Source organism: Athene noctua, chromosome 11 (genome assembly GCF_965140245.1).
Source record: "Athene noctua chromosome 11, bAthNoc1.hap1.1, whole genome shotgun sequence".
NCBI classification, from domain to species: Eukaryota; Metazoa; Chordata; class Aves; order Strigiformes; family Strigidae; genus Athene; species Athene noctua.
In genome coordinates this window covers 7,656,749-7,671,830 of record NC_134047.1, presented here as the reverse complement: position 1 = coordinate 7,671,830, position 15,082 = coordinate 7,656,749, and the positions used below count along the sequence as shown (strand labels likewise).

Below are 15,082 nucleotides of genomic sequence, written 5' to 3'. Positions count from 1 at the left end.
GTGATTTAGCCAGCAGGTACCAAAGTATTCTCTCAGGCCCCATGCCCGCTGGCTCCGTGGCAGCAGCACCTGCCTAGGACCTTCATGGTTGGATTTTTCTTTTTCAGGAGATGATCGTTACATCCCCGGCCATCTGAGTGAAGTTTTGTGCTGCTCCAGCTCAGCCCTCAGCCTGCACTGGGCACTCACAGGGCAGCATCATCCATGGGTGCCCCAGAGGGAGCCCAGTGGGACCTGGTTACTGATGGGGCCACCAGTCTGGTTGGGCCAGGGGTCCTCCGAGGGTCTGCCCCTGCTTGGGTGTGATTTGGGTGCACACCAACTGTTTAATACCAAGATTACTTCTTATGGTTCATAGTTTGTGGTGACTTGGAAAAAACAGTCAGTGAGGTAAACTCGCAAATTAAGAGTTGAGATTAGCTGTAATGTTGGGTGAAGGTTTGGGTTTGTGGGTTTTTTTGTTTTGAAACGCATTACTGAAAATGTGAAAACTGCAGGAGAATACATCTGTATAGTCAACATTTGAGGAATTTATCTGTCTACACTGCTGCCCACTCCAGGGGCAGAGTGTAGCATCTCCCAGCCTGGCTGCAGCCCCAAGGACTCTCCCCTGCCCCTTCCCCCCTCCCCGCAGGGTGCCCTTCGGGCCTGACCAAAATCAACCAGCTTCCCTCATCAAGAAAAAAAAAAATTAGTTGTTCGCAGGGTACCAAACCAGAAATATGCATTTCTCAGCAGCATCCTCGGTTCAGTGTTGCGGGTGAAGAATCAGTGGCACCTCCGGGGCCTGAGGTACTGTTTGGCCCCAAACTAAATACCTGTGGGGCATCCGGAACAGAGAGCGCCAGGCTTGCCTGGCTGAAGGGCCATCAGGAGGTAGGAAGTTTCTCTCCTTCAGTGAAAAGATCAGCAGGCTCTTTTATTTTTTTTTTTCTTTACAGTTTTATTTACAAAATGTATTAAAACTCTTTGTACAACACCTCATTAAAATGAGGCTCAGTAATTGATGCCCACACATGCAGTTTATGCTTTTACAGCCATTAGTTTGCTTGGCAATTTTTCTGCTCACTGAAGTGCAGTTTCAACGACCAAAAATAGGAACTTAAATTACAAAACCGAAAAAAAAAAAAAGGAGGAAAAAAAAAAAAAAAAGAAAAAGAACCCCAAAAATCCCCCAAAGCAAAACAAATGAAAAAAGTATACCGAAACAAATCATTGTGAGACTACTGCCAAACTTCCGATAGCTTGAAGTCGGAAGCCTGAATTGGTAAGCACTCAACACATTTTGTTTTTAGCTTTACATGCAAGTTTAAAAAATATCGAACCATTTACCAAACTCCCTTCACTGGTGTGAAGCCTCCACTCTTAAAAATTGATCTCATAAACATACATCTTTTATACAGCTTTTAAGAAAAATGTTTGTTTTAAATACAACTCATAACCGCACAGCTTTAGCTCGCCCTTGCTGGGGACGTGATCACGTTCAGAAGTTGAAAAAAAAAGTATCACAGTTTCATGAAAAGAAAATGGAAACAAACGAACAAATTTTTGTCAATATCTTGTTAAAAACTTCAACAATAAATTATTCTCCTATGAGCTTTTAAAATGATTTTATATTACATTTTGCTGGAAATACTTATTTTTAACAAGACTTTCCCCATATAATCTTTTTCTTTTTTTTTTTAAATCCTATTAAAAGTTCAAATCTATCATCAGCAAACTAAATGCCTAAGGGTCAGACTGGTTTAAATGAGTTTCTTTTTCATTGTATGTTACTGATGAAATAAAACTCTATAGTAAACTACAGAAAATACATATTGTCGATTAGAGGTAATTAGTATGCAGATATTCCATTGAACATTTCCCATGTGATTGACAATATGTTTAAAGGTGGTTTTTATTTTTTTTTGTCTTTTACTTTTTTTTTTTTTAAGATGAAGTTAAGTAGTTTCCAGGCAGAGGTTCAAGGCTGAAACGCTGCTGCTGTCTAAGACATTGGATGTGAGTACTAGTGTGCCCCTACCTGTAGCAGTGTTGGCTGGAGCGCGGTGTCCTCTTTACGGAGAGGGCAAGGACAGGAGCATCCTCTCACCAGTAGCCATGAAACAAGAGTTGGCAGGAGCTGATATAATATAACAGTACTAGCAGGAGTCATGTTAGATCGCTTAATATTACCCTGGAACTGCAGCTCTAATTTGAGTTACTACCCTCTTTCCTTATTTCTGTTTTAAAATGACCATTACCAAGAAGCTTTAGCTGAGCACAGTGCTAGCTGTGAGAGAACTGGGGTGAAGCGAAAGCAGGCCTGGGAAAAACTAACCTGCACTTATCTTGCTTCATTGCTTGATATTAAACAGTGAATTAAAATGCAAATGCACAGCAAGAAAAGAGATATATGGTCTGAACCTAAACAGCAGGTAGCTTTTTTTTTTTTAAAAAGCCACCCAATGTCATTTTAATAAAGCACCTGTAGGTATGTCTGATGATAGAAAGAAAAAAAAAAAAAAGTAATGCAATATTTTCTGCCCACATTTTAGCTACATTGTCAAGAAATTAATTTACTGATCTGGAAGCAAGACATGCAGTTCCACAAATTATTTTCTTTTGGATTTACAGATTCACAGTCATTGACCTTAACTGGTTTTAATGAACAGATTATTTTCTTCAGGTGTTACACCTTTTACTGCTCAAATTAGCAGTCTAGCAGTACAGAATCGTTCAAATTAGCTGGAGAGTTTAAAGTGGCTTGGAAAAAAAAAAATAAATCACACCACTGGTAAGTAAATACTGAAACATCTTGACATCAGCTCATACAAGCAGTGACAGGCCAGTCCATATTCGTGCGCAGCAGATTTCTGAGGCTTTGTGTCAGGAGGAGTTTCATAATTTGATACGATTGGGGTGGCTGATGAAACCGGCTGCGGTTTGCTTTCAGGACACAAGTTCATTTACTGTGCAGTGGTATCAAAGAATGGCTTTTGTTGCACTGATTTTTTTACAAGAATTTTTTTTCACATACTTGAAACATCTAGTTACCAGTCTTTTCCTTTTTTCTTTTTCTATTTTCCTCTTTTTCTTTTTTCTTTCCTTTTTCTTTTCTCTTTTCTTTTCTTTTCTTTTCTTTTCTTTTCTTTTCTTTTCTTTTCTTTTCTTTTCTTTTCTTTTCTTCTTTTCTCTTTTCTTTTCTTTTCTTTTCTTTTCTTTTCTTTTCTTTTCTTTTCTTTTCTTTTCTTTTCTTTTCTTTTCTTCTTTTCTCTTTTCTTTTCTTTTCTTTTCTTTTCTTTTCTTTTCTTTTCTTTTCTTTTCTTTTCTTTTCTTTTCTTTTCTTTTCTTTTCTTTTCTTTTTTCTTTTCTCTTTTTTCTTTTCTTTTTTTCTTTTCTTTTTTCTTTTCTTTATTTTATCTTTTCTTTTTTTCTTTTCTCTTTTTTTCCCTCTTTTCTTTTTTTCTTTTCTCCTTTTCTTTTTCTTCTTTCAAGCAAAGCAAGAATATTTCGGTGATGGTTTGCATTGTTGTGAGTCTCAGAGTCTTCCATAAGGCACTGAAGGAAAAAATATCAGTTTTTCCTATTAAAAGTACATTGCACCATCATCAATGCGTGTCATGCCTGACACCTCGGAGAGAGTACGACTGGCTCAGGTGGTCCGAATCCATGAAGTAGCCACATTCTCTGCTGCTTCTCCTCTTGCATGCTGTCAGGGTGAGGATCTATAATAAAACCAGAAAGATTTCATCACTGCCCAGCAGCGAGGGGCAGGGAAGCTCAGCCTGGGGAGAGGCACGGTTTGTGGGTGATGGGCTAACCAGGCTTTTCCAGAGTAGTTTTTCAGCAACTGAACTCTACTTTTCACGCTTTAGAAATCATGATTTCTAGTGTAGACCTTTTGTTCTATTGTAGACTTTTTTGAGACTTCCGAAAAGCACTTACCTGACGTGATTATAGCTTAATAAATAAAGAGGAAGAAGTCACTAGCAAGAGAGATGTGCATTCTCATTACTCTGATTTTTGAAGCAATTAACAAAATACTTTCATACGTACTGAACTAGCACAATGCTGGAGAGAGGAATTACTCACTTCAGCATGAAGCCAGCTATTGCTGTTTGTAATATAAGATGGTACCAAGCTTACTTCTGTTCAGGGAAGAAATTTAAATCACTTATACCCTGAGACTGCCACCAGATGATGTTTCAAAAGCACTTTTGCAGCAGTCCACTGATGCACACACAAAAATATCGCACAGAGCTAAAGAAAGAAAGAAAGAAAGAAAGAAAGAAAGAAAGAAAGAAAGAAAGAAAGAAAGAAAACCCAGAGGGTTTTAGTTCCTGGCCCATAGCCGTACCCCTAGATTTTCACACTTTCTGTGCCGTACACATTGTAGCCTTCTCTGTACGTAGCGTAATTCTGGGTGTTGGTGGCAGGAGCAGGTTTGAAGTTCTGCGTGTTCTTGGTGAGTTTCATTCGCTTGGACTCGGCCCGAGACTTGTAGCAGAACTCGATCAGTGCCACCATCATGGCCAGCCCCAGGCCTCCAACAAGGATATAGAAAACCCCAGCAACATTGCTCAGGCTCAGAGCGCTCGTCTTGTCCTAAGAGAAACGAGCCACGCCGTTAGTTTTGCTGTGAGGAGCAGACAGACAGACAGACAGACAACAGGCTACTTTGCACTTAGTCCTAGCTGGATCAACTACGCTCATGGCATTTAGTGTCCCACTCATGGATCAGCGCTGTCCCCCCCGTCCCCAGCAGCCCGGGGCTGCACAGCAGTCACTGCTCTGTCTCCCACCCTTTGGTGGGGAAACCCTGGCTGACTCCAAGGCAACGAGAATTTTTTTGGCCACTGACTTCCCTGGGTCTTTGCTGTCCCAGAGCAAATCTGTCTATGGCTGAGCATCTCTGGTGGCAAAGGCACCTTGGGAAAGCTCTGACGGGGAAAGCAGTGGCTGTGTAAAACAGCAGGTTTTACAGATGGCCATCACAAAACTAGAACAAGAAAAACCCCGAACACTACACACTTGGTTTTGGTGAATGTAGATAAATTTATTGAGATGCTGCTAAACTTATCTACCTTTTTTTTCCAACAGTTAGGAAAAAAAAAAAACCTAGGAAGATGGTCAGTTACTTTAAGGTCAAGCAGCTGAGCCCTAAGCTAAACTAGCACCTTCAGCGATAGAGGGAGAGTGAGTTACTGAATAAAACCAGTCACTGTAACACAAAAAATGCTGGCCAGGGTTTATCTTCCTTCAATACATGTCAGATGGGGGAGAAGGCTTGCATTTTTAAAACCAGGATTCTTCAATCAGATTAAATAGAGCTGCAACCCTTTTGCTGCTGCACGGGCCGGCTGGCTGCATGCAGGACTCGATGGTGGCAGGCATGGCCCCTGCCTGGGTGGCCACACCAGCCACCCCAGTGGGACGGGCCGATGCCAGAGCAGCCTGCAGCAAGGGGCTGTGCCCAGGGCAGACACTTGCTGATGGAGCTTGCTTTGCAAGTACCTCCAGGGATAGCAAAGCTTGCATATAGTCAGAATAGTCTATGATCTACCTTGTAAGTGTCTGTGCTTTTCACAGGGAGTTTGGATGGATGCAGTTGTACAGTAAACTGTAGTTTAAATGGATGCCATTTAAACTGAAGAGATTACTCATTTATACCTCTTTTCAATTACAGTGTCCTTCTGCAGCTGCTGTGGATTTGGATGTCCCATGATCCCAAATTTATCTCATACAACAGCTACAGGGTTGTGCCCTAAGCAACTTCCAGTCCAGTTGAAATCAATGAATTTTTATTATTGGCTTCAATGGAACTTGAAATTGTCCTCCGACACTGAGCGGGTGCTTCTAAATTACAGTTTTCTGTTTCAGTGATTATAGAGAGCACTTCCAAAGGCACCAGGGGAGTTAGGCACTTGACTGCGACTGATTTCATCTGGAGCTGGATTTCTCCTCCTCTTGGTGCCTTTGAAATGTCCTTTACTCCAACAAGCCCAGCACTTCTACAGTGTTTTTCTCCTCAATGGCATTAAAGCATTAACAACAACAAAAAAGTCCTCTGTGTTACGGTGTAAACAAATATTTCCTGCAATTTAAGTATGCAGCTATGGGGTTGATCCACCTGTCACCTCAGGGGTGGGATCTCCACTGGGGTCTACAGCGGTCCTGCACGAGGAGCTGCTGGAAGCTGGCTGGCCCTGCAGCATGGCTGGTGTGGGACAGGGCACTACAGCAGCAAAATGGTTCAAAGCAGAATAAAAAAGAATATGCAATATTGATGTAATGAGTTACCAACAGTATTTCTAGATTTTTTATTTTTTTTAAAAATCAAACCAATTTCAAACTGAATTGGGAAATAGGGCAGGAAGGGTGTTTTTCCCTTATCACGGGTCTGTCCTGAAACTGTCCACCCTTAGCAAGCATGTGACTGTTTCCCAAACTGACATGTAGAGAATCTAAGTCACAATTTTGAAAGAAAAATGTGTTTTTTCAAGCTAAACATAAGAAAAGATGCTGGCCTGAATAATACACATTGACTGTGCTGAAACTTGCACATCTAAATGATGATACCAGCTTGGGAGACTTTGGGGGCATCTCCTTCCATGTTTTTCTAGCAAAACGCTCAAGTAGTAAAACATACTTACAACTACAGTCTGTTACTGCATAAAAAGAAAAATGCTGTCATGTTCAGAGACTTAATTATTTTTTCTATTCTTTTCTTTCAACCTTCAAAATGTAAATATCAACTTTTGAAAGTCATTCTTTGTATAAACAAACAGTGGGTCAAAATGTGATTGCTAATCAGTACAAAAAGACCTTCAGCGACTGACCTTACTTCCGGAGTCCTTGGCTCCACATTCACCCTTATCGTACCACCATTTGTTTTTCAGCTTGTCTAAGATGCCTTGTTCACTGAGTTTCAATACTGCAAGGTTTACAGGAGTTCTTCACGTGGGAAATAACATAAATAACATTATATTATGTTATTTTATGTTATTCAATCTTTAAACTACTTTAAAACTATACAAAGCGATAAAGCAGGGTTCCTGGCCACAAAGTATTTACACTGCAGGCAACTGGATCATCCCCTTAAGTTAACGCTAGAGCAACGCTATATTACCAGGTCCTGCCCATATCGCTTTGAGTAATCGGCACTCACTGTTAAATGAAGGTAGTAGAAACAAAGCAAGTCCAATTTCCCCGTTTGGTACAATCACAGGCATTCACAGTAGCTTTACAGCTTATGGTGGGTTTGATCTAGCAGGACCCCTCATATTGCACTAACAGACAGCAAGCCCCGCAAACGAGAAATTGTGGCTTCCTACAGTAAAACAGCACTTGGGGCTCCAGCCCCCCGCACCCAGGGCAGGGGGTGTGTTGTGGGCACATCTGCAAAGCAAAAATCCCCAGGGTGGATGTCATGAGGGGAGATTGTGTCAGCTGGCACGGCTGTTTCCCTGCCGGTGGTGGCTTCTCCAGCTCCTGCAGCTGCAGGGACCGTGCTCGGAGGCACCGCGAGGGCGGCTGCTCTCCCCTGGAGCTGCTGCATCTCCAACTCCGCCGGTCCAGGGAGCTGCAGCAGAAAATAAGCAAATGCAGACCTTTATGAAACAAATTACTGAATATGGAAACACTGTCTGAAAGCGCCCAGGGTGGGAAATGTTGGCAGGAGGAAGGGAGCTGCTGACACCGTGGTGCTGCCAAGAGCCTGCAAGCCCAGGGGGACCTGAGCTCGCCTGTCCCTTCCCTGTGGGAAAGCAGTGCCTGAGGAGCCCTCAGATGAGTTTTGTAATTTCCATTTCCTCCTTGTGTGATGCCTTGGGGTTTTTCCTATCTGTTTCCATCAGACAGGCTCCCTGTGTTAGGGACATCTTCAGTTCCTGCTCCTGCTCGAAGAGCTTTGATCCCTGCTTGTGGCCGTGTGGGGCAGATGGTGGGGAGGAAAGGGATGGGTCCTTATCTTCAATGATGCAGTGGCACTTTGCATGGTATAACAGCAGGCAGACACAGGCATGGCTGCCCTGCAACACACCCTGCTGTGGGTCCATCCATGCCTGTTGTCAGCAGAGATGCAGCCCATGTCTGCCCCCATACCAGCCTCACTTCTCGCTCTCGCTGCTCCCTGCCTTTCTCCCATCCCTGCCCGAAGTGCAAGACTCTGCAGAGTGGAAGAGACTGAGGAGAAAGAGCAGCACAACCTATACAAAACACCTTAATTCCAAGCTTAATTACATGGCAACATTTAGGGAACTGTCCACAGGCCTCAAGCAGCAGGAGTGGCTGAACCCTGCCATGCCTGGGGCAGGTAGACACTGGAAGAAGCACCTGGTGAAGAAAAGCCCTGTTCTCTCATCCGCCAAGAAACTGCCTCCAAGACGGCCGCAAGACCTGTCAGTGACCAGTTTTTGAAAAGTGCTGGCCTTGGAGGTGCTATGTACGCTTCGCTTCGGGCGGAGAGCGGGCCCGAGGTGCTGCCCTGGGGGCAGGCGGCAGCTTGGTTGGGACAGGCTGTGCCTGGCTGAACCCAGGCAGGTTGTGGGGTACCATGAGAAAAGTGAGCACGGTCGAGAGCTCCTGAGCTGAATGCCCCATGGGCTGCACCAGCGTGACCAAGCATGGCGTCAGCGAGGCCCGTGGGCAGGGCAAAAGCAGGGAAAAGCCATGGAGGTGGGGAGAGCCGCTGGTCCTAGCAGCAGTGATGCCGGCTGGCCAGGCTGAGGCAGCACCACTCCTCCTGGTCTGCTGGTCTGACATCAGCCAAGACTTTATTTTTGTAAAATGGCTATTTTTAAGCAGCAGCTGTAATCTAATTAAGTATCAATCAGGGAAGGCTGTATGCACGCAGCCGGACACAGCTGACGGGCGATGGTGACAGGCCGCAGGAGACAGACCGTGTTTGCTGGCTGGGCTCTGGCAGGCACAGAGCCCCACCATCAGGAGCTGTCGGCACCATAAAAAGCCAGCTGCAGCGCAGCTACATTTGCATCCACCTATAGGTAGGGCTATGAAATATCAACGCTCCACAGACACTGCAGCACCCTGGGTGCCGCAGGTAATGCACCTGCCCCACTGCTTTATGGCAGGTCCTGGCCAAGGCACCCCAGTGACAACCAGGCAAATTCGCTCCACGAAGCCGTGACTGATCGCAATGCAAGTCACTGAAAGCCGAGTGCCTTTACCTACCCATTACAAGCCCCAGAAGAAAGAGTGGTGTGGATTATGGCTTAGAGAACAGCGCTCTCATTTGAAATTTAATTTAAAAACAATCCAATCTGCAGAGATTTTATGCAATACATCTCTTCGCTTTGAAAAGCATTGTGCAGCTGAGAATACACGAACAATAGGGAGAAGGTTATAAACACCTTTTCTCCTATCTGCATATTTTATTGTGCAAATTTTCCCCTCACCCCAGCCCTATTCCAAACACTATTTTTAATTTGCATGCCTTTATAAACCCCCTATGGAGCACAGAGAATTTGCATAACATCCAATACATTATAGATTAGCTTTCACAACATTATACAGTATTGGGAAATGAGGAGGCTTAACATGCTAATTAGGGTGCTTTATTTTTTTTTTCAAAGCCAAGATTGCAGTTAATTGTGCACATGCAACTACCAGAAAGAGAAAAAAAAAGTAGTAAACTAAAATTATCTTAACTAAACAGATGGGAATTTGCCTAAACTGGGGTTTTCACTATAGTTTGTCATGGCCCTATTTGTCAGGTGAGGTACTGCAATACCTCAGCCTGGGAAGTTAAGCAGTCCTTTGCTCTGTCCATCTGTCCGGGTGCGAGGAGCAAAGTGGGATGGGTGACCAAGTGCTGAGCGGCTGCTGCATGGTTGAGGCCCATGGACCCTTTGCTGGGGGAGCTGACACCGTGCCAGGTGCTCCTGTGCTGGGGGGCTGTGAGCCATCCTGCCTGCCATGGGGGCTGACTGCAGGTGGCTGTACAACAGGGGTAGGTCATGTAAGGAGGGACTGGGGGCGGGGGGGGGAAGTCTGACATGAAGCAATAGCTGGTGCTTGTGTTCCCCTGCCTCAGCCTGTCCCAGCCCCTCAGCACGCAGACGACCTGGAGGTTTGCCTGGTCGAGCTCCCAAACTCCCTCGGCTGTGCTATTTTGCTGGCCAGGGCACTGGGATGAACAGTGTGTACCTGAGTGAACAAACACTCTCAGTGTGCTAGAAAAGGCACTAATTTGCGGAGCATGAAATGCAGCTTGTTTGATCAAAGTCCTAAGGAACAATTTTGTCTGCTTCCAGGAAATTAATCCCAAGACCTCTTAATGCATGAACTGCTCCCCCAAGCAGCAGGATTTGAGTGACCTGATGGTGGGAGAAGGTGTGACGCCTATGTGGCCCCCAGTCCAGTGCTTTACCCGCTGGGATGAAATGTGAGCTGGTGCAGGATGGACTCTTCAGCTCCCAAATTCCCCAAGATAAGTAAATATATTGAAAAGTGACCCTGGCTGCTGGTACATTTTCTGATTGCTCGTCTCTGAGTAGCTGTCTAGCCTCGTTCCGTTTAATAGCCAGAGTCAGGCATGGCTTTGGCCGAGACCCCGACAGAGGTGCAGAAGGGCATGTCTGGATCATGGTATTTTTCCCACCGAGCACTCAGCAGTGCATGTTGAATGTGAGTCCTCCATACTGCACCTCAGCTTGCAACTCAGCCCATCCCAAAAAAGGCCCTTGGGCAGCGCCAGCACCCAGCCATGCTGGCAGGTCGAAAGCTACCAACTTGTTTCGTTGTTTTGTTAGCTATTACACAGTGTAGGGCTCTTCTGGAAGCGAGGTCCGTTGGCTGTAGGAAGAGGATTTTTCATCGCTTGCCCTGGCACTGTTTGTTTGAGGGGGGATTTTTTAAAAATTGCCTTAGAGGCAGAGGAACAGAAAGACTAAATGACGTGTCTGGGTCCCATGGGAAGGCTGTGTCCCAGCCACCCACCTGCCTCCCTGGCCAGCTGCACCACCCCAAAACCAGCTCAGAGGATCATTTTCTCAGTTTCTGGGTTTCTCTCAAAAAAGACTTCCATTTCCTCGGATAATTTTGTGCTTTCCAGATGCTTTTTTAATTGGATTGCTGTTGTTGGGCTGTACAGGATATCCTATGAGGTCCTTAGCCCTTTCCCGGGTGGCTTCAGCTGTTTTTCCTCTGCCTTTAATTTATGATGGGATTCTTTTTTATCTCCCCTGTGTGGTTTCCAGCCCAGCTCTCTAGTAGTTTCGTTGCTTTTATCAAAGTAAAATGTTCAGAGGTTTGAGAGCTTGCGCTCTCTTGTTGCACTCTGCATGCCCAAGAAACGAGCTGAGGTAATTAGGATCAGGATGTCAGTGTTTTGGATGTTGTAAGCTAGTATTCTTGGGCAGAAACTTGCAGTGTTTTTCTTCCTCACCATAATGGAAGGCTTTGTTTGTTTGTTTTCTTGTGCTTTTCACCCAGATGTAGTAGGTTTGGCTGATCGAGGCTTAACCACATGAAGTTTGATCCATGGGGCAGCTTTACCAAACCCCCCTAAGACTTTTTTTTGCTGACATCTACAAATGATGGGAAGACTTGAGTCTAGAGAAACAGTACCAGGAGCCTCATACTGAATAGTATTGCCCCCAGTGGCAAATTAAGCCATTTGCTATGGTTAATTTATTTAAGAGAGGCATGACTTTATGAAGATCAGTGCCCATCTATTCTCACAGGCTTCACTTTATTGGAGTCTTCTGCAAACATGATTTTACACCTGGGACAGAGGTGGGTTTTATTGGTGTTTCAGCAGTTTGGTTTCTCTGCTCCCTTGGCAGATGATCCCGCTCGGGTGCTGGCAGCATTACCTTCCCCTCTTCAGCCATCAGTTACTGCTAGAAAACAAGCTGTGCCAGTCTTTTTCCGAACGCAACATGACACCATCTGAAAGGGACCCAGCTCCTCTTCCCTTGCTGTGTGGCTCTGGGGCCTCCTCCCTGCTGCATTTCAGCCCCTCTTGGCTCAGAATGCCAGCCCCAAAAGTCCTGCTGTACCCCTTGCTGCTGGTGGCTTTAGGTGACAAGACAATGCTGACAGAGTGAACTGATTTTTCAAAACCAACATGCATTCACTCATTAAAATGTCACCCCTGAACGAGGTCCCCAAAGCTTTGGGTCCAGTTTAAAAATCCTGGCCACCTCACCCTTCAAATCCAGGAATTGCTACAGCACTTCTTTGTCAGGAAGGTTGATCTTGCATAAAATACAGCATTGCTTCCAGGCAGAGTACGTTCACCATGCCGACGCATGAGATCATACCTCAGAAGAGAGAGCTGCGATATGCTCTTTGTAGAGCATCTATTACATTTCTATTTCATTATTGCCTATTTTCCATCCATGCCATTAATATGGAAAAAGAGGGAACACCATGATGCAGAGGCCATCTGCTCTCTTATTTCTCTCTGAGGCACCCTCACTCTGAGGGATTTCTTGCCCTGCCTCCTCTCACCACAGCACCTATTTCAGGTTAGCTGCAGTATTTTTATCTCCACTGAGAAAACTGGTGGCATTGTAATATTTCTTTCTGGCCAGAACAAGTTTGAAGTAGAAGAAAAGTAAATTAATCATCAAAGAAGTAGTTCTTTATCAGTCCCAAATGTGAGAGGATACAACTTCTGCCCCTCTCAAATTATAAATCATAACAGGTTTTTCATTTGATTAATGACCTTTTAGGCTCATTTTCATGATTTCATCAGCACCTATATAAAGTGGGTAATCCCCAAAGAGACAGTTTACCTAGTGCCATCACTCTAACTTCTACCAGCTTAAGAAAGAGACCCAGCAGGCTGAAGCCTCACATACAACTGCAAAACCTGGCCAGGCTGCTCTTTTGGCAATCTGACTCCAGTTACTGGCCGTTGTGTTTATGTGCTGATGCTGCAAGCAGGGCCCTTCCCTGAACAAATCTGGACTGTGGAGGTCTGAGCAGCTTCTTGGAAAAGTGCTGTTAATTTATGGAAAGAGCATCCCAATCTTGCCAATGAAGGGCCATTTTCCAGGAACAACTGATGAGATGTATGGATTCTAATGGCTTTGGGTGTTGGGGTTGGTCCTCACAAGTTGCAGGCGACACAGAGAAAGAGCTGGTGACCACAACAGGTGAGTTTTAGGAGCAAAAGTCACTTTGGGACTCAAAAATCTCACCCAATAATCTCTAGACTTTTGTTGGCTGCATGTAACCAGTGTTTGAGTGGCATAACGTCTCAGCAACACTGTAGCTATGTTTATTACTTGCAATCAATAAAGATTTAAGTGGTGATTGGAACAGCTTTGGATAATTCACATCCCATTCTATGCTCTAATGGATGTAATATAAATGTTATACCTAAAAATTGTCATTGCCAAGGAGAGCAAATGAACATGGCAGATAGCACACTGTTCCCTCAGACCAGATGAACAATTGCTCAGAATGAATTTAGAATTTTTTGACACAATCTTTCAGAAAAGGGAGTGGCAGAGAAAAGGTGTTATAAGTAAAGGCTCTTCAAAGTACTACTTAAAGGGCTTCCTTGGAGTTATGCAGGATGGGGTGGGCTGTGCATGGGTTGCACCAAATCTCCCAGGCAGTGGGGCTGCCACCTTTCACCACACTAGTTTTATAAACTGCAGGTGTTCCTCCACCCAGTCATCAGCTGGTTTCTGATGTTCTGCAGAATATCTGGTGTACAGGGTACAGTGTGGCATTTTCTCAGCACTATTGCTTGCAGCATCTTGAGAGTCCAAACGTAGCTTTTCTGGGGGTAGAGGGTGAAGAAATCACCCACGAGCTTGAAGGAAGACCAGAATAACATCAGCAGTGAGAGCTCCTCTCTGATCTTGAAAATGTCCTTTCTCCACTCGTGCCCAGGGCTGAGGCTCAGGATAGCAGAGAACAGGCTGCAGAAGAGCTGATCAGTGTCCCAGCCTGGGGAGGGATGCCTGGCTACCCGGCCGGCTCGGGAGGATGTCAACTGCTGGCCAAGAGCTCCAACCACGCAGCTCCACTGCTCTTATGAGCAGGCCCCATGTAGGAGGGCTCAGTGGCTTCTGCAGTGCTACCCAGGCAGGACATCTGTGTCCCCAATGGCACCGGGGAGGGATGTGTGCCATCTCACCCAGGGACAGAGTTCACTCAGTGATAAATCTAACAAATTTAAAGCCAGTGGCAATGCAGATCCTTCTCACAAGGCAGATGGATGCTGGCTCCAAACATACGGTAAACACGGCCAGCATAAGCCCTGTCCATTGCTAACAGGTCTGGCTAAAAGGCCAGAGACACGACTTCCCCATGTACTTAATACTGCATCTGCCACAACACGAGATCCTGCGTGGTCACTAACATGCTCTTTTTCATTATTTCCCAGCAGTACAACATCAGATGCCAAATAACTGGTTGGAGAAGCGCTGTGGAAATGCAGGCGCGCATCACTAGGGATGCGGTATTTACAGCAAAGCTGTTTGCATTTTAATGTACCCTGGCACTGGCCATTTGGGTATGTCAGGGGAGGCAAAATCACAGTGCCAAAGACACCCCTGGGCTCCGGCTGTGTCACACCGCACGGGCGCAGAACAGCTGTAAATCTGGTCTAATATCTGGCTAGACCACGTTTATTGCTGATTTGTGGGATCAGAGCAAAAAAAAAGCCACAGGAGGTTTCTGGCAATTCCGGCTCTCTGAAGATTGCAAGATTAATGAAGCGTGATGTCCTCCCTCCGAGTTGGTGTGTGGCCCTTGCCGAGCTGTGCAGTCAGATCAAGAGCAGCATCCCTGCAAAGGCCTCTTCACCCTCCCATCCAAATTCCAGTGATGTGAAGGAGGTGAAAGTCCACGGAGGTACCAGATCTTGGTTAGTACATTACAAAGTGGTTTTTGACTTGTTTTATTGTTAATGCCTATTATTTTTACCTAATCCCTCTAATTTAGGAATCTGACATATTTAGAGCGCTCTCACCTCTGCAGCAGGAATTGTTTTTCTCTTGTTTCTCATGACCAAATCTGTCCTTGCTGGCTGGAGCATCCCTGGGATTGCTGATGTCAGCACAACCCAACTAACAACGTTGTAATGTCAAAGAGTTTAGACATTAAATGCTTG

General features: G+C 45.1%; 1 protein-coding gene across 5 annotated transcripts in view; it reads right to left on the bottom strand.

The window, feature by feature from the left end:
• Positions 1-956: 956 nt before the first annotated feature.
• The window catches only part of GRIA3 (glutamate ionotropic receptor AMPA type subunit 3), a 157,149-nt gene continuing 143,023 nt past the window's right edge, over positions 957-15,082 (bottom strand). For 3 of the 5 annotated variants that reach the window (XM_074915504.1, XM_074915506.1, XM_074915507.1), the window contains 2 exons: positions 4,340-4,587; positions 957-3,707 (listed from right to left, as the gene is read on the bottom strand). In XM_074915504.1, the coding sequence (XP_074771605.1) occupies positions 4,342-4,587 (246 nt within the window). In that variant the 3' untranslated portion in view covers positions 957-3,707; positions 4,340-4,341. Of the gene's footprint in view, positions 3,708-4,339; positions 4,588-6,821; positions 6,937-15,082 lie in introns of those variants that run through there. The other 2 variants (XM_074915505.1, XR_012634384.1) reach the window with 2 other exon arrangements.